Below are 24,043 nucleotides of genomic sequence, written 5' to 3'. Positions count from 1 at the left end.
TGAAAGCATGGCCACTAGAATTTGAATACTGCATGTGGTTTCGGATCTGTGATGAATGAATTAAAATTGAAGTATAAACACATGTTTTGATCATTTATCTGCTGACAACAAAAATCATACATATAGGATCATATGGTTGGACACAACTTAAAAAAAAAAAAGTTTTTCTTTTAATAATGTGAAATCACTCACCCACATTTTTTTCATTAACGACTGCTTCTCGCCCAACCAATTCAATGGTAGATAAAAAGGTATTAAAAGACGGATGCTTCAGCAGCATGGAAAGGAATTACTATTATCATTATTTAGAATGACACTTTAACACCATAGCATTTTTTATGTGTCAAGTATGATTAAACGGTACATACATATTCTTTTCCACCCAGCATGGCACAAAAGAAGAAAAAAATGAAAAATGCTTTGGTTCATTTCTGTTAATAGGGAATAATAAGCACTAATCCGGGTGGAAAAAAACCTCCAAACCCTTTATTGAATATATTATTTTACTAATGTCACAGTGACACGACAGCAGAGCCTATAAGCATCAGTCTACTTCTTCATGCATCACCTGTGTTGACTATATGTCTAGACTTTATATTATATTATTATTATACTATGGGTAAAACCAAATATACATAATGAAAAAGATAACTTAATGAACCAAGTTTATTATGTGACAAATACAAACAATTGTACATAACGAATAGCCGGTATCAAGCTATAATTTCATCCTCAGGGAAATCAAAAAGGGTAATGCGGACCCTAAATACTCTCCCTTCTTCTCAATACTCTCCCTCTGTTCCTGGGTTGTTCAGGAAGGTTAGGAGCCTGCACTCTCCGTCGTAAGAAACGCGTTATTACTTCTGCCATAATGCTCTTTCCTATCAGCTGCTTTCTAACTCTTTCTTTGAGCCCAAATAAGACCAATTTAAAATTGGTCTTATTTGTGGACCCTTTTATTTTAATATCACAGACTCCATTTACAAATGAGCCCCACCTACAATTTGCCCAAATGCATGGCTAAGGGCAAGTTAAGGCTTTGTTAGCACCGCCAAAAGTGTTATGATACATACGGGGCAATTTTAAGGCCAGCGTAAACTCCGCACTATGGTCTTAATGCCATCGCAAACCCTTGATACATGTCCCCCATAATGTAAAAATTGAAATGTACTGTACTATGTTTACAAGACTGTCTTTGCTTTCACAACATATTGGTCTAGTTGATTTAAAGGACCTTTAACATAAGTTACTAGATCTCTCTTGGAAAGGCTGCATTTCACTGAATAACATGTTTGACCTTATTCCAGTTAATATTACCCATAACTTAGCTGGATATTTTATATAGCTTTATGTTGGTTGGACAAACACAGGCTGATAAGTTTTAAAAAGACCCATAATTTGTATCAATTAACAAAATCAACTTTTATATGTCATATTTTCATCTACATAAAACTACATTTGACATACAAAAATATGAATTTAAATTCACGCTAACATTTATTCACAACGATAAAGTCAGAAAGTAAAAATAAATAGTACTTAAATATGCTTCAGCAATGACAAAACTATATGAAGGATAATTGGCCTCTAACGTCTGCCATAAAGTAATCGGCACATAACTTTTACATTAAACCTTCTAACATGTAGAAATAACAGTACTAATGCTACTTTATATGTGTATCACATTTGTTTCTCTGTTCAGTAACTCAAAAGGATTTTACACAAGGGACATTTAAGGGCTTACAATAAAAATGCAGGCAACTTTTTTTTTCATTTCAACTGTTCATGTAGGTACTGGGATTAAAACAAGGCCTTTCTCCTGCAGCTTGTTGTTTGCTATAGAGTAGAATGTGTAATCGCATGCATTATCAATACAGCTCTTATATATCAAAAATCCTTGATTACAAATACACACACTTTTCATATACAAATAATCATTATAGTTTTTGTTGAGACGTAATTAAATGACAAACATAAAATAAGAGTGACTTTAATTTAAACATTTTCAACTGTTTCTCATTGTCTTTCTGAAATGTTTTTCCAACGCTCCATATACATATGGCAAGCGAGTACAAAAAAAATGACGGCAGAGATAATATAAGTAGATGTGTTATGTGGGCTTAATGACACGTTTTCATTTGGATTCAATGAAACAACTGTATTAAAAGCAGTGACTCGCCTAGCAAAGACACCGCATCGAGAGCAAGATGATTAATAGGATCAATAGCTTACTGGTTAGGGAGTTGACAATTTTGGCTGGATGCTGCATTGGCTGCATTGGGTAGGGATAGAAAATCCACTTGGGTATAATTAACCTCATTCTGCATCAGCAAACCATTCTGGTCAGGTTGGGACTTCCAAAGCTAGGCCCTTGCCGTTGCTTAGATTCTACAGTTGGATTGACAGCGGCTAAGGAAGTCAACTGTTGATATCACTATGTAACACAGTTTTTGTTCCTGGGTAGTAAGTGTTATTTCCTAATTGCTTATGCCTCAAAAGTATAGAAAATGGCTATTATTCCCCACAGACTTTGCTTTTGTGACCAGGACAGTGATATTTCAAAATATCACTATTTCCAATGGGAAAACGGGCAAATGTGTGTCTTTTTGTTCACATAAAGTCAGAAAAAAACAACATATGACTCCAAATTAACATGTATTTATACTAAAGTAATACAAAAATGACTACAAAAGATTTAGAAGTGAGTAGTTTTTCGAGATTTACGATTGTACTGTATTTACTTGTAAATCTCGAAAAACTACTCACTTCTAAATCTTTTATAGTCATTTTTGTATTACTTTATTATAAATACATGTTAATTTGGATTCATATGTTGTAAAAATAATATTTACTAGATAGGGAAAAAGGTTAGGTAGTGGTATCTTTTTTCAGCTGTGTTACCATGTAATACAGCCTGTCAAATGGGAAAATAAAATGATGTCAGGAATATATCTGCACAGAAATGCTCCAGGGATTAAGTAAGTACAGCTAATAACCATGTTGATGTTGCTCTCATTCGAGATACCAACTGGAGCTGTCAAGATTAGCACATTGCAGCCCTGGTACTTTTCATTTTAATGAACATTCTTTCTTGTTTTAAAAAAACCTATAATAAAAATGGAATGGACACAAAATAGGCTTAGATTGTAAACAGCATTGTTGCAAAATTTGACTTGCAAGACAGATGAAGACCTGTGTATTTATTTTTAAAACATACATTAACTGAGACACAAAACTGCGGGTACAAATTACACACCTCCTTCATATAAATCAAAGTAAAATGTCACCCCATTCTCTTTGAGTGACTCAAGAAGAAAGTGAGATAAATGCTTAATGGAGAATTTTTATTTACAATGAGAGTCTGGCAGAGCAAAAGTTCTGCCTGTAAATAGTGTGTGTGTGTGTGTGTGTGTTTTGGTGGTGGTTGGCAGGGATGGGGTTAATTCCTGTACCTGCCTAAAATATGTGAGAACGTGGCTGCTCCTAAAAAGAATATGATAATTGGGAGCAGCCACATCATATAAAAGACAAAAAGACAAATGAAGACGATCCTGCATATGGCAAGAGCAGCCCAGTTTGTCACAGAGAGATAAATGATCCTCTCACACAGTTTAAGAAGGATCATGCACTAAGGTGACTTGTGGTTTGAAGACCATAACGTTTTGATGAAAAATAAGTTCAGTTGCAGAAAGACAAGTGTCTCATATTAACCCAAAGATTACCATGTGAGCACTGTATCTGGCTGGCCGGCGATTTACTGGGCAACCTGTAGTAGTTACAAGCTTATGTATAACCTATCCCCTTTACGCTACTAACCCCCTACCAACCCTCGATCTTTCCATGAAAAAGACTAACAATCCAAGGGTACATGCACAAGTGAAATACATGTTTGCCATTTCTTTTCTTAATATTGGCCAAAATGTAGTATTTCAAGAACACACCATAACACATTAACCATGTTCATTATAACAACAGCATTAGAGATTTAAGCATAAGCGATGTAAGTACTCTGTTAATTTATATATTGAGATAAGACTGCCAAGCTGTCAATATTGCAATAATCATTGTTAACAATGGGGTAACTAGTTGTTAAAAAGCTTCATACAGTATTAATAGAGTCACTGATACAGGCAATAATGCCAACCGTTGCAGCCATAAAAGTGAAGCAACAATTCGAGCTAGGTGATTTATGGTCATTATTCTGGGGTTTTCAATGTGCATAGAATACAATGTTGCCCTTATCTGAACATACTTCACACAATCAGTAGTGATATACAGCTGTAACAAGGTTGGATTCACTCATACTCAAAACTATTAATAAAATATCAATGTGAAGTGAGGATTGATTGCTAAGGATGAACTCTATTAATAATAAGGTGTCACACTGTTATTTAAAAAAAAAAAAAAAGATACTTCAGTATGATGCATTTAATTATATTCCATTATCAGTAATAATGTGCACTCATACTATATATATCAGACCCCAGTCACACTACTGTGCTGGCCCAGGGAAGCCTCAGATTTAGGTCTGCAACCCCGTTCACATTTGTGGTTTAAGGTGCCTTTGCGCGTTCACATATGTGACTGAAAAGCAGGCCTAAAATGTGGCGAATTGCTTGTTTTAAAAAAAAAAAAAATGATAGAACAACAGCCTGCACTCAGAATGGAAGTTCTACAGGAATATACAGTTATCCTTGATTTGTAGCAGATGTTTCTTATTAACGTATATTTTTTTCAATGAAGCACAGAAGCAATTTTATGGTATATATTAAAAATAAAAAAATAAAAACATATATTATTGACTATTTTGACTTAATGTTATGGTGTGTAACAGGGTTGTCTGACCTCCCCCCCACCCATAATCATATTATTCTCTCAAGAACACTGAGGTATTTAGAACACAGAAAACAGCAACTTGCTTGTGTTGACGGGTATAAATATTTATTTTCATAACAGATACTTCACTCAGACTGCAAATGACTATCAGGTTGTACACACAATGACAAGCTCATGACTGACCACCTAATAATAGTACTACTGCTCCCTCCTAAGGAAAGACAGGGCATTAAAAACATTACATATATTTCAACATTAACAATAATAATCACAATAGCAGGCATTGAAATATTACAGTGAGGGTCTCACCCTCACATGGTGCATCAGCGATCTTAATATTTGTGGATAAGACAGTATTTTATGTGTGTATAAAAGCAAGCAGCTAAAGAAATAATCTGTATTTTAATGTAAAAACACACATTTCTGTAGCTATGAATATCGTGGCGTGCAAAATAAACAATGGTAGCTGAATATGCCAAGTCGCCAGCTCCATTATTGATCATTATTGAGATCCACAATCCTGCAGTTTTTATATTTATTGCTTCATTGCTAATTAACATGAAGAAAAGGTAATCATAATTATGAATACACTGCAGCTCGTATATTATGTAAAAGAAACAACCTAACTGTTAATCCACTAGATTTTTTTAAGTTTAGTGTTTTTATAATTAAAGTTGTATGATGTAGCAGAGCATTCAGCTTTCTATTTACTTTTGGTGCGCATCAGAGCATGGTCATGTGATACAAAAAGGTGGACTAAGTCTGCTTTGCGTTCATACATACATAAAGGACAGCCCTGGTCTCGGATTGCAGGCCCTGGGCGACATCAATAAGGCAGACTATATCTGGGCCTACCCTGGGCTGCCTTTTCTTTTTTGGAGTGTTCACATATGAGAAAAGGCACATGTGTTAAAAATAACTGTGGCAAAGCGTAAGCCTTGCACAATGGAATATGTAGTTTATTGTATGTCTTTTTGTTAATTGTTAATATTGATTTAATTGTTTAGCTGCTGTGGCGCTCCGCTGGGGACGATTACCCGTCTGCGTGGAGCAGCAACTGAAAGCAATCAGCTGTTCCAGCAGGCAGGTGGGCGTGTCTCAGCGGAGCGTCAGTATAAAAGCATGTTGATCGCTGTGATCGGGGCTCTGGGCCTGCCGTTTTCCCTGGGCTGCCTTTTCTTTTTTTGGAGTGTTCACATATGAGAAAAGGCACATGTGTTAAAAATAACAAACCAGATTATATTTTTAAGCAAAAGTAAATATTCAGAAACCGTACATTTGTTTGAATAATATATTTGCAAGAAACTTAACTGAAAACAATAATATAACAGCACTTTCCTGTAATTAAGTTGTTTTCTGCTAGTTTTATATACAGTAGTTAAAAAAAATAATCTCTGAGCATCTGCTCTAAAATGCTGTATTAATGAAGTATTTTTAGAGTGTATGTATTTCCCAGTGTTAAGACCATTTACTGTACCTCAATAGCTGTGCCTATCAGGAATCCATAGACTATTAAGAATGAGCCCAAACCATGTCTTATCAACCATAGCAGCTCTCACAGTTAAGTTAATAATGTACAATAAGAATAATAACTTACAACCCATGCTGCAACTGGCTATTTGGACATTCTTGAGGATTTGATGATGCTTTGACTCACATATTACATGTACTTATTAAATATATGAACAAATGACATGAGTTGGAACCTGTTGTTGTTGTGTAACCTTCACCAAGTACAGATCTTGACTTGGGAAGCCACCAAGGCTCAGCCTAAACACATTGTGCCTAAAGTAGAGCTGATAGACATATTTACAAAAGCTATGGCTCAGTAAATAATTTAAAACAACAGCCCCTACCAGAAAGATAAAAGGTTATCATAGTTTAAAAAACAGAGATAACTACAGCTGAAGAAGCGTCTTACATATTGTACACCTTTTATCTCAAAATATTGTATGTTTGCTTCCTATGTTTTTGCACAGCATTTGTGAGACAAACATAAAACAAAATAGTAGCTACGAATTTTATTTAAAAAAAAAAAAAAAAAAACACATCTCACATTACAACATTATTTCAATTACAGAACTAATAACCGTGTTCCATACAGACTAGCTCTACTTTAACATCAGAGGCTTATTAAAGTAGGCTAGCCTGCTGATCAGATTGCATGTGATTAGTTGGTGATACCTCAATCTGAGGCTGTGCATGCTTTAATACTAATTTCAGGACACTGCCACAATGTACAGTATTTCCAATGCATTATTAATATTGTGGTGTACACAGAATTGTAAAAATTCAATAGATAGTATACAAAGAAGGCATAAAGACCTGCCAAAGTGTCACAATAGGCCACGTTACTCGAGACATCTGTTTCTCGTGAAATAAACGTGGACATAGCCTTTCTGTGTTTACTTGTAAAGCTTCTCATTTCCCTTTAAAATACTTACTTTTCCCCAAATGCTATGCAAATGAAGGAGAGGGGGAGGGGGTCAGATTTAAATTAACCATGCTGACGGCCCACTTAGATTCTTGTGCTGTTAATCGTGAAAGTCCCCAAAATATTGTTTACATGGGCAGTTTCACGAGAGAATCCACGTGTCATCATGTGTGACGTAAATGATTTGCTGATGGATAGTGCCTGTTTTGTTTTAGTGTTGTCACCCACACTGGGGTGAGAGTGGGGGTGCTGTACTTTTATGACTGTTCTACTAAATAAAGAATTGGAATATTGAGTAGTATTGTTGATTCCCAAGAAATAAGTCGCAAAAATTTCACACCACATTTTATTTTGAGAGTGGGTTAAACAATGTTTGTGTTATGCATTGTAGCAAGCTGCCTCATCATATCCTCTTCCCTTATGGATATTAACACCCGAGTCTCTTCATCGTGCCAATGGACGTAAGTGGAGGATGGACACAGGTTTTTCTCAGACGTAAGTAACTAGGAGAAATTGCATTGGAGTGTAGTTATACACATTTAATCACTTAGTAGTAGTTTATAATAAAGACATTTTGACAGATGTTTGGAAAGCTGTTTGCAAGTGTATTCTGAAGTACTGTACAGTAGCTGTAACCACCTCAATTCACAAGCCCACGATGCTGTTTATCAAATATTTTTTGTAGTAGTTTTAAACAGAAACTTGGTAAATGCAATCTGTCTGATACTTTACAAACACATTTAGATCCGTGTATGATTAGCATTATGCAAAGTTATAGGGAATACAGAGAAAAAGGTGGGGTTATCTACAACATCAATCTGATAAAGGAAATGCTGCAAACAAAAAATGTACTTTCCCGCTGCCAACTTTGGACCATGGCAACTTACGTATTCCCATGTGACTTTTATAGCAGCTTCAGGAAAGGACTTGAATGAGCTAATTAACATTTTCATGAGAAACTTGTGTTTACATGTGTAAGTGGGCATAGATTTCACAAGCATTTCCTGGAATCTCACAAGAAATGGAGACTTTTACTATAAAATACTGAGACTGTTTTTTGGGGCATTTTCACAAGCTTTCCCTGCCAGTTTCACGTGCATTGTCCATTTACATGAAAAAAACCAACATGTAAACTGGCCTAATGTTGTAATCCTGTTTCTTCTGATCAGCTTTAAATGAGCTGTACTTTAGTATAAAATGACATTAAATAAATTGCATTCTAGTCACATTGAGGTTTGGCTAATTAATTATTTAAAGTTATACATTTTGTGAAAGATAACCTTCAGTGAACCTTTATAAGTTACTACAAATTAGGTAACCTCATGTATTTCATGTATCTGAAATAATGCTATGTTTTAGCTAAGGATATTTTTCTGCTGTGTTTAAACTGTTAGATGCACAGGGCTCTCTAAGATAGCACCCCTGTCTTTTTTTCTGGTTGCAGTTCTGTACTACTAGTGTGATACTATTATTTGCTCTTGATATTTAGTGCACATCAGAAGGCTTATTTCTGAGTTTGATTTTAATGTTCTTTAATATTTCTACGTTCAATAAACTGCTACTATTAATTAAACTACTCTCGTGTCCAGTTTTCAGTGCTCATCAGTAATTCCTCAATCTCTTGAACGTCAATAATATTTTGAATTAGAGTTGATCAAATTAAAATTATATTTCAAATGATAAACTAATCAGTTGTTCCTACAACCTTTAGAGGTGAGTTGAAAAACTTGGCTTAGCTGAAAATATCTAGGGATTTTGGAGGCAGGTGGCAACACTACTTCCTGGTCATTACTTTGATGGGTAACATTAAAAGAAAAACAGATGCAGCGGGAAGAGATGTTAAAGCCTTAGAAGGGTGTGCCCCAAATGGTACTTGGCAGCCACTGTTCAAGGTCCTGGTGCTAGGTGTAAATGTCATTATACAGCAATTCAAATCTCTGGCATAGCTAAACTGTTTGCAGCCCCAGCTCATATTTACAGATTACAATTCTGTTCATGGATTAATTCCTTAATGTCAAATAATCATGGCCTCCCATTATTTTTCGTAAAAATGACATGGTATTTAAGACAGTGATGGCCAAAAGTAATTAGCATTTAATCATTTCCTTAATCAATAAATGGTATATCAAGAAGGCATACAGAGGTAGCCATGGCCAGCCGTTTACCAGGTGCAGACCTGCTACAGTACAACAACGCAAAAAATGTCACAATGTTGCAATCATGTTTTGTCTGATCAGCTTTAAATTAACTGCATGTCATTATTCCTGTCACCAGGTGGCAAAAGAAAAAGGAAAATGTATTTTAAAATAGCAGGGGGCGCTGTGGACTTCCATTAAATGCTTTTGGAGGACAAAGCTAAGGGGTGGTTACAAAATATAAACAAGGATTGGTTTTTATTTGGTTTTGTAACACAGTCAAAGTTGTATCAAACGATCTGCACCTTACAAAGTGAATGTACACATCTGGGTAACCTACTTTTTAATGTTTCCTTACTCAGTGTGAATGTGCCCAATGTACAACATGCATATTACAGGAAAGGCCAGAGAGTATTTGCAGCAGAAAGACTAACTGTCCTCCATTGTGTACTAATGAATACTGATGAATGGGAAGTTATTGGAATAAGTGCAACTCACTTTGTCATTTTTATAGCTGGCCATGGCTACCATACAGATACAAATTCATAAAAAAGGGGGATCAGTTAAGTAAACCTGTGACATACACTAAACAAAATAACAAAATATGCTTGCTTGACAAAATATATATTTTTTTTGGCATTTACTGTTATAACCAAATAAAAAAAAGTGTTTTACCTGACACACAAAGGTACTGAAATATAGCATGTAAAGCTGCAGTGAATTAACTGCATAATGGTGTATACGTGCATTTGCAAACTGAGACCTCTGGCTAATTTATGTAAGTCTTTGATTCTTCTAGATTTGAAATCAAATCATCCAGAAATGCTGCAGTTGGACCATTTAGAAAGATACAGGCATCTAAAAATGCCAGACTTCCCTAGATAAACACTTACTGGTACTCAGAACATGTGACAGGATGTATTAATCATTTAACAAAACAAAAATGCTGTGTTCCAGTTCAATAGTACATATGAAAAAAAACACATGGTTCTAACTGTTATTACAGTGGCTCATGGACCACATCTTTTTTTAAGTTGGCACGTTGACCTCAGTAGTGTAACCAAAGCATTGTTCTATAATAAGGGTAACTGGGACCGTTCACTCAGACGTCCTTGGGTTCAGTTTCAGGTCAGTACTGATGCGGCACTTTTTAAATGAATAATATATGAACTCAGAATCATTATCATTACACTAGTTAGCGTATAGCTGTTAACAGCAGGCGTTTTCAAGAGCCCTTTGCTGCTCCTATTGTTGATATGTAACCTAAAGCTGACAGCTAACTCAAATCCCAAAATGTTAATGAATCAATAATCTGTTTTACACATCATTGCCCTAGCAGTTAAGGACAGGAACTCCTGCAACCCCAAATAAGTGAATTGTTACTTCTATGCACTGTACATTAATAGCAATTCCAAAGGAATCTTGGTGAATAATTTTTTAAAGCCTTAAATCTTTTCCAATCCAGTTTGGCTTAAACAACTATATTAGAGCCAGTGGAAAAACTGAATAAATCAATGGGACCTTACTTGCAAAATGCCCAAATACAGGGAGAAGTAGTTCTTCTAATCAGCACAGAATTACCGTTCATTTATTATTTAATCCCCGAAAGTACCCTCTGTGGGTTGAGATGTCTGATTCCTTAAAAAAAAAAAATCCATCCTGTTAAGTATGTCACCATCCATTTTTTATGTAGTAATTGGAGCACTTGTGGCTACTGTTATTCGTCCCTTTTTAAATGGATGTACGCATTTTATAACAATAAGCATTTTAATAATAATTTTACTGCAATCAGCACACTAGAAAAAAAAAAAAATCTATGTGTAAAACTACTGTAGATGTGGTTTAGAAAAACCATGGGAGACATGTATCAGCAAGGGCCACCACCATACACATTAATCATATGGTGATTTGGCATAGTATGTTCATATGATATCTATGGTAAACTAAGGTAGATTTCCACAGGGGATTACATTCACTTGGTCTATAACTGGTCGCACTTGTAAAAGAGATGTGGCAAATCTAGCTCATCCTTGTGGTTCAAAAAATATAACCGTCCCACCCACCCCAGTACCGTTGTCATGGTTTTGAAAAAAAGACGGCTGAGATATGAGATCTTGCATCTTCGATAGAACAGTATCAAAATAAAAAGCGTCGGCAGCAAACATACAGGAAGTTTTCTTTCATTGCAAGGCACACAAGCAACCAGCTTGTGCAGTTGCTGTTTAGTTATTTATACTGTATAAATGGGTAATTGAATGTACAAAATAATGTGATATCTTATAACAATTGTAAGTCGCCCTGGATAAGGGTGTCTGCTAAGAAATATAATAATACAGAACGTTTGGCCAACTTTTCAGTAAACCGGAGCTATATTTGTGTCTCACGTATTAGCTATGTCTTGAAAAATTTTGTAAAAAGAAAATGAACTGACGATCAACAAATGCGCCAGTAATGTAAATACCTGCATTTAATTTTATCAATTTGAATTCAGTTGACTGATGCAGCTGAGATGTATGTTCTGCTCAACTCATGCCTCTATTCCTGTTTTGTTTTTGTTCCCATATAACTGACACTTTTCAAAAGCTCAAAGGGAAGTATTGACATTCACTTTTAGTCACTGTATGAGAGCTTTTTAAATTTAAGCTCACTTTGGGAAGTTGAATACATGTGTGAGAGCTTTTGTCAGAAACTAATCTTTACTTTATGTGTGGTAGTGACTTGTAGCTCGCTAACGTTACAGAATTTGTGCAGCTATGCCTGTTGGTCGTAAATCGGATGTCCGACAGTCAAAATGTTTTGGTAGAGTGTGCGTTCTTGGAGAATATGGTGCTATTTCTGACAGTATAGAGTGTCCTCAGTACACATATTGGTAATCACATCATTATGTTTACGTCATTAAGTCATAAAAGGCCAGTCCGTGAAAATTTGGGGCCCAGCCAGGAATTAAATCCTGCAGCCACCACTGAGTAAAATAAAGGTTTAAAAAATAAATAAATAAATAACCCTACCTCAACAAACTCCTAAGGCTATTACATTGAGAATGTTCTGAAAACCTAACCAAACAAACACAGCTTATCCATTGTACACTGATGGCACAATGACCTAGGCAGTACTCCGTTGAACAAGTGAATAAAATCTGATGAAGATGGGTCTAAAACAAATAACTGGTAAGAAAATGTACGGCCACTGACTGAAACACTGTGATCCCTTACCTGCAGTGTTTTCGCTGATAGTTTCCTGACTGCTGCTGTAAGAAGGCACTGGTGTGATTGAAATTGAGGCTGGACAGGAAACAAGCTCTGACAGTTCAGCCGGGGGCATGAGAGGCGGAGGGCAAGGAACTCTGGTGTCCTCTGGGTTACACTGGGTCAGGTTGGGAGACAAACGGCCATCTTGTGGAAAAGGATTCTTCCATCGTGAGAAACCGATGGCTACCTGTCCGCCCACATCAAAACCTGGAAAGAAGAGAAGAAACTAAGGGACCTGCACTATCAAAAACATTCCTGTGCCATTTTTAAATGCCCAGCTTAGGTCTGCTGTAGGTAAATGCTACATGATGTAAAATCAGACTTTTGTCAGTACAACCATACACCCCATAGAGGTCCTCCTGCTAGGGTTACCGCTAGGTCATTTAAGTCCGGCACGTTTAATGCAACGTCAGTTTTGTTTTATCTCTCTTTACAACAACTTAACTGATTCTGTGACATCTAATAAAGAGCGTTTTAAATGCTGGAGCTGCCATGCTAAATGAATGAACTGTTTTATTTTATTCTAGTTAGCTGTTCTATCAAAAGCTCTGTCATAGGGGCAGGATTACTTCCAGCAAGGACCGCTTCCACCAATCAGCCCTCTGCAGCGAGCTGACTTGCTTTATTATCTGATTGCGCAGGATTGTACAACAATGTTAAAATAAAACACATGTGGGTGACTGCAAAGGTACAAATAGGATTTTTAAGCATTTTGTTCCGATTCTGTGCATGGATTTGCCCCAGTAAGTTAGTAGTTCAAAGTAGCTCACACGTCAATACAATACGTGGTTTAGACTTTGTAGGACTAATTACCAGTAAGTCATTCAGTGCAGCTGGCACACCACGGTAAAGCTTGCTTACTGCACATAATCAATGGACGGATGTTATCAGAACTTTCTTGGAAAGAAAGGGCACGAAAGCTCAACCGCAAGAAACAGAGAATAGAAAAGAGCGTGAAGTTTTAGCAACAAATAAATATGGCTGTGATTATTCGACAATAATTTAATTTGATCAGTTCCAATTTAATATGACTTTCAAAAGATTGAGAAAGAAATGATGAATTAATTCAGCTCAAAAGAGCCTCAGACAACACAAACAAGGATTGAATTGGACTGCTTTTGTGTAAGAATCTGAAACAAAAGCGAACAAAAGTTAAACCATATTTGGGACACTGTTATATGACATGAGCAAAATGGTCTCAATGCTCTCAAACTGCTACACAGGGGAACCATGACTATCAGTCTGAGCAAGCAAGACATTGTGGGGAAGGAAACGAGATGGAAAGGAAATGAGAGACCGTCAGGATCTACACCTGCTATTAACCTGAAAAGACAGTTCCTACGAGTAAGTGCAAATTTGCAGCAAGACACAAAGACTGTGTTGGATCACTTTGACTGACTGAAGGTTGCAAGGACTAGACAATCCACATGCTATAGCCTAACATTACATTCCCCCTTTTTGGAACAAATGAATTGCAAGATAGTCAGATTGAAGTTTGGCTAATTAACTATTTAAAGTTACACATTTTGTGAAAGATAACTTTTTGTGAACCTTGATAAGTATCTACAAACTGGTAAAGAGTTAGACTAGTCTTGTGTCTAGTTTATGGTGTTCTTCACTAACTCCGCAATCTCTTGAACATCATTTTGAATTGGAACAGATCAAATTAAATTACATTTCAAATTATAAATTAATCAAGTGTTGCTACAACTTTAGAGGTGAGTTGAAAAACTTAGCTAAGCTGAAAATGCCTAGGGATTTTGGAGGCAGGTGGCAACCCTACTCCCTGGTCATTAATTGGATGGGTAACCTTAAAGGAAAACCAGAAGCAGAGAGAAGAGATATTGAAGCTTTAGAAGGGTGTGCACCAAATGGTACTTGGCAGCCACTGTGCAATGTGTAAATGTCAGTATAGAGCAATTAAAATCTCTGGCATAGCTAAACTGTTTGCAGCCCCAACTCATATTTACAGAATACAATTCTGTTTGTGGATTAATTCTTTAATGTCGTATAATCAGCTTCCCATTATTTTTCATAAAAAATGACTTGGTATTTTAGATAGCCAAAAATAATTAGCATTTAATTAGATCATTATAAAAGCAATTTAACAACTTCAGTGGGAATAGAAGAAAAATAGACACTCACGCAGACTGAAGCATGTGCTTCACTTTTAGATTATCTATTGAAAGTCTGTTTCCAACAAAATCTGATTTAAATCAGGGCGTTTCTATATTAATTTGTCACACAAATGCCTTGTTGCTGGCATGGAGTTTCTTTTGCGTTTCTAAAAAAAGGGTCACCCTTGATGTAATTAGACTATGTGCACTTGTATCTAATCTGCCTCTCAGACAAAACTGTTTTGGAGGCAAAACTTTCTTCACAGCATTTTTGCATGTAATATCCTAATGATGTGAATGATCCTCCACAAAGGCATTATTTCTATGATGTGCCTCAGAACATCTGAACTCTCCTTTTTTAAACAACACTACCCCCTGGTGGAACTTTGGGTTTACAAAGACTGTACAACTGCAGAAGGGTTGCTGTCTATCTGTAATATTGAATCATAAAATGTATACAAGGAATGGGACAGCTTTTTAAAGATAACATTACTAGCAAAGATCAGTTTTGGATAAACATGCGTGTCTAAAAAAAGGGTCACCGCTGATGTAATTAGACTTATGTGCACTTTTATCAAATCTGCCTCTCAAACAAAACTGTTTCGGAGGCAGAACTTCGTCGGTGCCAAAAAACAATAAAAATTTTAAAAATGGTACGTTCTGCCAGCACCATCTAGTGGAGAATTTTTGCAACATGCAAGTGAATCACACAGGTCGTAATGTATTTATTTATGTGTATTACAGATTTTAGAATATGAATCAATTGTTAACCTTTATCTTAGTATTTGCCAATATGATATAATAGTACAGTATATACTGCTCCAAAATGAAGGTTATATTTATGATAGCTTCCATTCTTTTTATATAACCTGATTTATGGCCCAATGGTTGCTGATAGAGCAGATACACTATGTATATATGCAACATATGCAACATGTCCAACAATCATGTTCAATTTTAAGCTGGATTACTGATGCCTGCATGCCTAAATAGTCACTTTCTATGCACTCTGCTCTATGAAAATGCAGACTTGTTGTTGACAGTCCAGTCATTTTACATTACATTACACTCCACCTTTAGAACCTTCTTTGCTTGTGTGTTCAATTGTGAGAGAAATCTGGAGGGGAATTCCAAACAGGCAAATTTGTATGCAAGCAGCATCTGTAAAGTCAACTGCTCTGTAGCACTTCACAGCAAGTGATAAAAAATCTTTACATCATTAAAAATGAACAAATAAATGCATACATAAATAAATATATACAATTTCTGCTTGGGTTCTAGACTGTCTGGTGCTTCCTGGTTTTTAGTGCTCAATGTGCTTACACTGGAAGCAATTTTTGCTGCTATACAATAAGAGCACTTCACTGTTACTATACTTAAGCCACAATTACAGTCACAGTATTGACTGTTCAAGGTAAATGGGTAACACTGTGTTATAAAAGCACTCTTGAAAGGCAATTGTCAGACTGCAAACACCACAAGGCTAAAAGCTGTAAAAATACAGCAATAATTAAATTTATGATTTTTGTCTGACAAATACACTGTGCGAGACATGCTGTTTCATACTGAATTGATGCTAGGGTTAAAGTAGGATTAATGGTTTATGCCCCCTCTAAACCTCAGACTGTCCTATAGAGCCATCACTTTTGACTGTACTTTGTGAAACATCTGTAACCAGAAGAGGGCAACCAATGCCCTCCAGTACTGTCCTTTAGTACCTTCAGATCCTTGGGAATGGAATCAATGAAGGCCTGCGCCCAACTGATGAACACAAGTTTAGTCCTGCCAATATACCACATGCTTTCCCACTTGAAAGACAGACTTCTCCTCATACTCCACATACTCTGGCTTGCTGATGCAGTACTGTCAATATGGGTCAGAGGAATCGCATTTCCGGAGTTTGGATTGAAATGACCACAGAGTATAATCCATTGTTACAGTGGGCAGGCTGCCACCTCACCGACTGATCACACTCTCTCCACATGTAAATGAAACAAATAACATATGACTTTATATATATATATATATATATATATATATATATATATATATATATATATATATATATATATATATATATATATATATATATACAGTACTGTGTAAAAGTTTTAGGCAGGTGTGATAAAATGCTGTAAAGTAAAAATGCTTTCAAAAATAGACATGTTAATAGTTTATATTTATCAATTAACAAAATGCAAAGTGAGTGAACAGAAGAAAAATCTACATCAAATCAATATCTGGTGTGACCACTCTTTGCCTTCAAAACAGCATCAATTCTTCTAGGTACACCTGCACATAGTTTTTGAAGGAACTCGGCAGGTAGGTTGGCCCAAACATCTTGGAGAACTAACCACAGTTCTTCTGTGGATTTAGGCAGCCTCAGTTGCTTCTCTCTCTTCATATAATCCCAGACAGACTCGATGATGGTGAGGTCAGGGCTCTGTGGGGGCCATACCATCACTTCCAGGACTCCTTGTTCTTCATTACGCTGAAGATAGTTCTTAATGACTTTTGCTGTATGTTTGGGGTCGTTGTCATGCTGCAGAATAAATTTGGGGCCAATCAGATGCCTCCGTGATGGTATTGCATGATGGATAAGTATCTGTCTGTACTCAGCATTGAGGAGACCATTAATTCTGACCAAATCCCCAACTCCATTTGCAGAAATGCAGCCCCAAATTTGCAAGGAACCTCCACCATGCTTCACTGTTGCCTGCAGACAGTCATTTGTGTACCGATCTCCAGCCCTTCGGTGAACAAATTGCCTTCTGCTACAGCCAAATATTTCAAATTTTGACCCATCAGTCCAGAGCACCTGCTGCCATTTTTCTGCACCCCAATTCCTGTGTTTTCATGCATAGTTGAGTCATTTGGCCTTGTTTCCACGTCGGAGGTATAGCTTTTTGGCAGCAAGTCTTCCATGAAGGCCACTTCTGACCAGACTTCTCCGGACATTCGATGGGTATACCAGGGTCCCACTGTTTTCTGCCAATTCTGAGCTGATGGCATTGCTGGACATCTTCCGATTGCGAAGGGAAGTAAGCATGATGTGTCTTTCATCTGCTGCAGACCACTGTGTCTACGGTCCTCAACGTTGCCCATTTCTTTGTGCTTCTTCAAAAGAGCTTGGACAGCACATCTGGAAATTTTCTGTTGAAATTTCTGCCTGGGAGAGACCTTGCTGATGCAGTATAACTACCTTGTGTCTTGTTGCTGTGCTCAGTCTTGCCACGGTGTATGACTTTTGACAGTAAACTGTCTTCAGCAACCTCACCTTGTTAGCTGAGTTTGGCTGTTCCTCACCCAGTTTTATTCCTCCTACACAACTGTTTCTGTTTCAGTTAATGGTTGTGTTTCAACCTACATATTGAATTTATGATCATTAGCACCTGTTTGGTATAATTGTTTAATCATACACCTAACTATATGCCTACAAAATCTCTGACTTTGTGCAAGTGTACCTAGAAGAATTGATGCTGTTTTGAAGGCAAAGGGTGGTCACACCAAATATGGATTTGATGTAAATTTTTCTTCTGTTCACTCACTTTGCATTTTGTTAATTGATATATATATATATATATATATATATATATATATATATATATATATATATATAGTATACACGGGGTGTGTGATGTGTGTATACATACTATATATATACATCTATATCTATACATATATATATATATATATATTATATATATATATTATATATATATATATATACTATAACTATATATAATCTTTATATATAAATATAGATATATATATATATATATATATATATATATATATATATATATATATATATATATATATATAGTACACCCTCGCTATAACGAACCTGTTGGGGTCCAAGCCTTTTGTTTGTTATATCGAGAGGTTCATTATAGCGAAAGAAAAATCAAAATGAACAATCAACTGTTGGAGTAAGTTAATGAGATGAGATTATGAATAAAAGTAGAATCACATGTACCTGTTTGTCTCATATATGCAGTATTCTGCCTTTGCTTTATCCTATTTGTTAAAGAATTATAACACAGTGCAAAAAGTAAAAATCCCAAATTGAAGCTGAACTTTTATTCAAAACCAATCTAACATGAATCGTTTTAAAGCACACCAAATCTTAATCCAACATGCAAACTGAGTTTTCATTCCAAATCAACCCAAAATGAAGTTTGACATGAAAAGTTCATCAGATTCTCAAGTTTCCAGCTTTGTTGCAACATAAAATTGTTTTTGTTACAGATGCATAGTTACACAGCGTATATTATTTATTAAAGACCTGGATGTTGACAGTGTGTGTTTATATTGTCTTTTTTTTTTTTTTTTTTTTTTTTTTTTTTAAATTTGGGGTCCAGGGGTCAGGTTCGTTATAGCCGAAGGTTAGTTATAATGACGGACATTATAACGAGGGTGTACTTTTATTAATATACAGTCAGCGCCGCCTACTCGGTCCACTGTTAATCGGGATTGTGCTTAAACGGGCTATAACCCTGGAAGACAGTTCTTCCTAATGCGATTCATGTCATTTAATTTAGACGTCAATATGTTTAATTGGGATACAGTATTTCGTAATAATTGCTTTTCAGAGCAAGACAGGTTTGCGCAGTACAGCGAGTACGTGAGCACATGATTATGCTGTGACTTGCGTAAACCACGTTGAACTCGCTCGTGATAAGATGTGACTTAATATTTTTTTTGTTTCATGTAGAAATAAAAAACATCGATTCATTTTGTTTAGGATTTAAAAAAAATAAACAACAACTGACTTTAAATGATGTATTTTACATTTAATCATAATGTAATGTGAGTTAATTCTTTTTCTTTTAATTTAGAAACACAAAAGTGTGATTAGGATCATCTCAAATACCTCTCGTTTAATTGGGACAGCCGCGTATTCGGGATATTTTTACTCCTCCCGAGGCATCCCGATAAAGTGGCGCCAACTACACTTGATTATTGGGGTCTTGTTTAACAGATCCCAATAATCAAGGTCTGTAAACTAGACATACAATTCTCTCTGAAACAAAGCACAGAATCTGAAGCACAGCAAATAAATTACTGGCAGCATAAAAAAAGAAATAAACACAATTTATAGTGTGTAAAAGATTTGACTTTTACAGAAATAAAAGAATCAAAACAATACAAAAACCTAACTCACACCTGGAGTACTATCTGAAACTTTTTACAATCCCTAAACTAACAAAACTGGACAGCTAAGCTGTTTACCAGTCACCAAACATAAATGGTACAACACAGACAAAAAGGTTTACACACCACATTTTTATTTATTTATTTTTAAACACCACACAGGTAATCAAATTACCACACACACATTTCTCTGGCAGGGACATAAAAGAACCCTATCCTTGCCAAGCACCAGCACATTCCAGACCATAAGTGTTAGAACCAATTTCACAGCAGAATGGGGCACACGTTCAATTCAAAGTAGGACTTACTGTATATATCAAGCTAAACTAATTAAGTTTGGGAGAGAGAAGGGAGCTTCACATAAAAGTATTTATGTTTTATTTAAATCTATACGGCATATCAGTGATTGGGAGAATGTGCTTGTTGTATTCTTTATCTCTACCGAGACACCACAGGAAAATAGATACTTCCGCCTCTATAGACATGCCCTTGTTAAAAAATAAATAAACAAATAAATAAATAAATAATTTAATAGCAACTCCTTCAATAATTGATACCCCAGCTTGTTGCAACATGTGGGGAAATGTCAGCCACTCTTATCCTCTTGACTCAGCAGTCCTCAATCAGAGGCTTGGTAAGCTTTGGAGACATTGTGACTTTCTACGACTTCTCGTTCCAGGATTCTCTAGTCTCATGTTCTTTGTAGATTATGGGAGAATTAGGATACATGTTGGAGACACTCCAGCTACTTCAACTACACATTGTATCACCACACAGCTCAACTTTAAAAGCAGCAAGCAGAGCTCACATTCATTTAAAGGATATTACAGGCTTTTTTTTTTATCACTTCAATTACTCAGATATGTGCCCTGCAAGTTAAGTGTTTAGGTTAGTGGAAGCAACAATACATGGGGTTAACAATGTATACGGTCCAGTCCCATAATCCCTGACCTGTTAATGGATTTTCTGGTGTATGAAAAACAAAGACAGGAGACCCATTTGCAAAAAACAGAAGCTTAGTTAGTTGGTTGTAATACTCACCAATGGTAATTTGGCTGACACAACTGTAGTAACTGGTTCCTGTGGATAGGTTGTAGCTTCCACTGCTGGGTTCCCTATCTGTAAAAGATTCAATTATCAGTACTTAAACAGCAACACACTTGAAAGCAATATTTGCTACTAATAACAGTATTAATAATAGTAATAATATTCTGATAAACACATATACTGGTGAAGTTGAATCAAATGGCCTGGCTTCAAAAGAAACAACCACAAAAGCTCTGCTGTGCTGTGAATCAAGGGGAGCCTTTGTGATGTTTGTTTACTGAAACTGGAATTGTATATGATACAAAATGGTATAAAAGCATTACAGCTATTCTGCTGTTTGTTTCAACTACCTTTCATATTTAACAGGGAAGTACACTTTAGAGGGATACTTTATACAATCTGCATTATCCTACTATTTCATTTACCTGTTTAATGTCCTTTTACAGTAAGTGTGTTTATATGATTCTCAGCTGTTGTTTCACTACGCAAATATCCGTCCAGCCTAACTTTCTCATAGTCTGAAGACTTCTCAGAAGTCTGCTGGAAAAGTTACTTAGAATGGCAATTTCTGATACATACAGAAATAGCAATATAGATTATTGCAGATCACACATAAAGGAAGCTCATATTTAGTTATTTTTTCAAAGAGGTAGATTTTAATACATTATGTTGTTATAAACATTAAAAATAGGGATCTTTCCAATGGTTATTATGCTATTAGTAATATATTATGATAAGAATTAATAAAACTCTTAATGTAACATGTTATAAGAATAATATATTTACATAACCCATATATAAAACCACTTTCATTGGCTCCCTAAAACTATATGTTACTTTGTGATAAAGGCACAACTGATTATATCTTTGCTTATGTCTTCGCTGCTTTATTTGACTGTTACTATAGTTATAGTTGTATGTGAATCAAGCAGTGGGACAATTGATCACCTTAATCTCACTGAATAATTAAATTACAGTGTGAAAGAAAACCTGTACCACTCAAAATAATGGGTGTTACTGTTTACTGCCTCTGCAGACATGATTTCAAATCGGTCTTCAATTATAGATTAACCAAGTCTGGGTTTAAGTTTAGACCCCAGTGAATATCTGTCTATTTAAAGTAAAATAGGATATATTTGGTCAAAAAACAGACTAGATTAGGAAGCTATTACATTTATCAAATTCTAGTAAGTGAACCAAAATATGTAAATGTATATATTTTTTGTGAAAGAAAACTGATAATATTACATAATTACTATCAAGTATTGTATATCAGAAGGACTTTAAGATTGCTAGTTACCAAGTCTTAAGTCTGTATTACCGTATCAGTAAAATTCATCAACTGCTACCTACCGGTATCTTTTTTTTTCCATTTTTGATAGGTAGTATCACTTTTACAAAAGTGACGGCTAGAAGACTAACAGCAGAAGAAATCACATACTCTAATAACTACTGCTCAATCTGGCTATAAAAATTGAATTATTAATCTGTCACACTCCCTGTATATTCTGTGATTTAAATGATATGCATTTTATTTTATAGACCTGGATTTGTTCTATGTTTAAGTAGGTTAGATGCCACACTATGAATGTTGTAAAGGTCCCTTAATTTGCACTTAATTCTTTAATCTTCCACTGATCTCTATACTGCTATACTGTTGCTTTTAATAGCATTTCTAGTAACGTTTAAAACGTGTTGGCATCTAATTTAATGAGCAAGCAACATATCCGCCACTGTACCTTCCAATTGACAAACTGCTATTGTACTAGATAAATAATTCGGAGCTCGAGGTACTATTAGAAAATGATACCCCCTACTCCTAAAGTGGCAGTGACCCAAGAACGCTGCTAAAGTGGATATAAGGTTGCCTGGTGCATAATTGTTCTATTGTATGTCTGTTTAATCGTTCGTTCCAAAGTCATGAATAATAAAATTGGAAAAAAGGGATGATTGCTTGTATGCCCTTTAGCCAAAATGAGATTGTTAGAACACTAGAAAACCACACATATATTATATAAGCACTGGAAGATTGCAGATCTCTTTAGGGAATTAAATCATATCATGCTACATTGGATAAAACTATTTTCTAAGTAAATTACGCGATTGCTTTTTATGTGTACGGTAATTTGAGTCAGGAAAAGCTGCTAGCCTTGGTGCTGAAAACGCTAACGTAGTTTATTATTTATGACAATAATAATAATGTAATAATAATCAATTTAGCCTTACCGTGTCCAGCGAAAGAAGACAATCTGGATCTAATTCCAGGTGGGCTTTCGGGAACGGCTGAATCTTCCACAGCCGATTGCAGATTTTCCACATTCTCATTCTCATCTGCCGTTACCTCCGAGTCCCTCGCTTTGTATCGTTTCAGCTCTACTGTCGCATCAGGAAAGACAGGGTTGATTTTCATGGATAGACTCCGTTTGGGACTTACATTTCCGTCTGTCCCGGGACTATAGGACGGCCACATTCTAACTGGCTAAGAAAACCATTGAATCAGCTTTCAACTATTATCTATCTAGAATTCGCAAGACAGTCTGTGAATCTGGTCCGACAATGAGTTTAGCTTTGAGAAGATATGTTTAACCGTGCGCCTTTTACCGGTACTTGTCTAGTGTTAGTTCACAGAAGTGCAAGCAGGCGTGGTGTTGGTTCACGTGGTCAAGGTGATTGGCGCCTGCCTTGCTTCTTAGGTAAAGGTGAAAAATACGTTGCAGTTCGCCTAGAATTAAAAAAAAAAAAAAAAAAAAAAAAAAAAAAAAAAAACTGCTTTAGCCCAAACTAGTTTTAAAATGTCTTTATATACATTAGACAATATACACAGCTAACCATCGGCAATATACTTTGTTAGCAATTGCAGATACTGTTGTAGTTTTATTTTTATTATTATTATTTTGTTTCAGATGCTTTAAATAAAAGCAACTTGGAAATCCTAAATCCCATCAATGGCAAATAAATGCAACTTGAGTAAGATTTTAACAATCTACGACATTTTCTGCTTTTATTGCAAGCCTTTCACATTCACATCTAACAAACATGTAATTACAGTTCTTATTGTCTACTCATTCA

The 24,043-nt window shown here is 35.7% G+C and overlaps 1 protein-coding gene across 1 annotated transcript; it reads right to left on the bottom strand.

The window, feature by feature from the left end:
* Positions 1–12,305: 12,305 nt before the first annotated feature.
* On the bottom strand, positions 12,306–23,444 carry LOC121317818. The gene is made up of 4 exons (XM_041253920.1): positions 23,201–23,444; positions 20,969–21,046; positions 12,618–12,860; positions 12,306–12,367 (listed from the first exon to the last, which is right to left on the bottom strand). The coding sequence occupies exons 1-4, from the start codon at positions 23,442–23,444 to the stop codon at positions 12,306–12,308; spliced, it is 627 nt and encodes a 208-aa protein (XP_041109854.1).
* Positions 23,445–24,043: the final 599 nt, after the last annotated feature.

This window comes from Polyodon spathula, chromosome 7 (genome assembly GCF_017654505.1).
Source record: "Polyodon spathula isolate WHYD16114869_AA chromosome 7, ASM1765450v1, whole genome shotgun sequence".
In the NCBI taxonomy this organism is placed as follows: domain Eukaryota; kingdom Metazoa; phylum Chordata; class Actinopteri; order Acipenseriformes; family Polyodontidae; genus Polyodon; species Polyodon spathula.
This window is presented reverse-complemented; position numbering and strand designations above follow the sequence as displayed.

Excerpts from the sequence above, each read along its gene's own strand:
- LOC121317818 (XM_041253920.1), bottom strand. The coding sequence starts at position 23,444 with ATGTGGCCGTCCTATAGTCCCGGGACAGACGGAAATGTAAGTCCCAAA. Across the intron at positions 21,047-23,200 it reads GTCTTCTTTCGCTGGACACG|ATAGGGAACCCAGCAGTGGA; the intron begins GTAAGGCTAAAT and ends AATCTTTTACAG. Across the intron at positions 12,861-20,968 it reads TGTCAGCCAAATTACCATTG|GTTTTGATGTGGGCGGACAG; the intron begins GTGAGTATTACA and ends TCTTCTTTCCAG.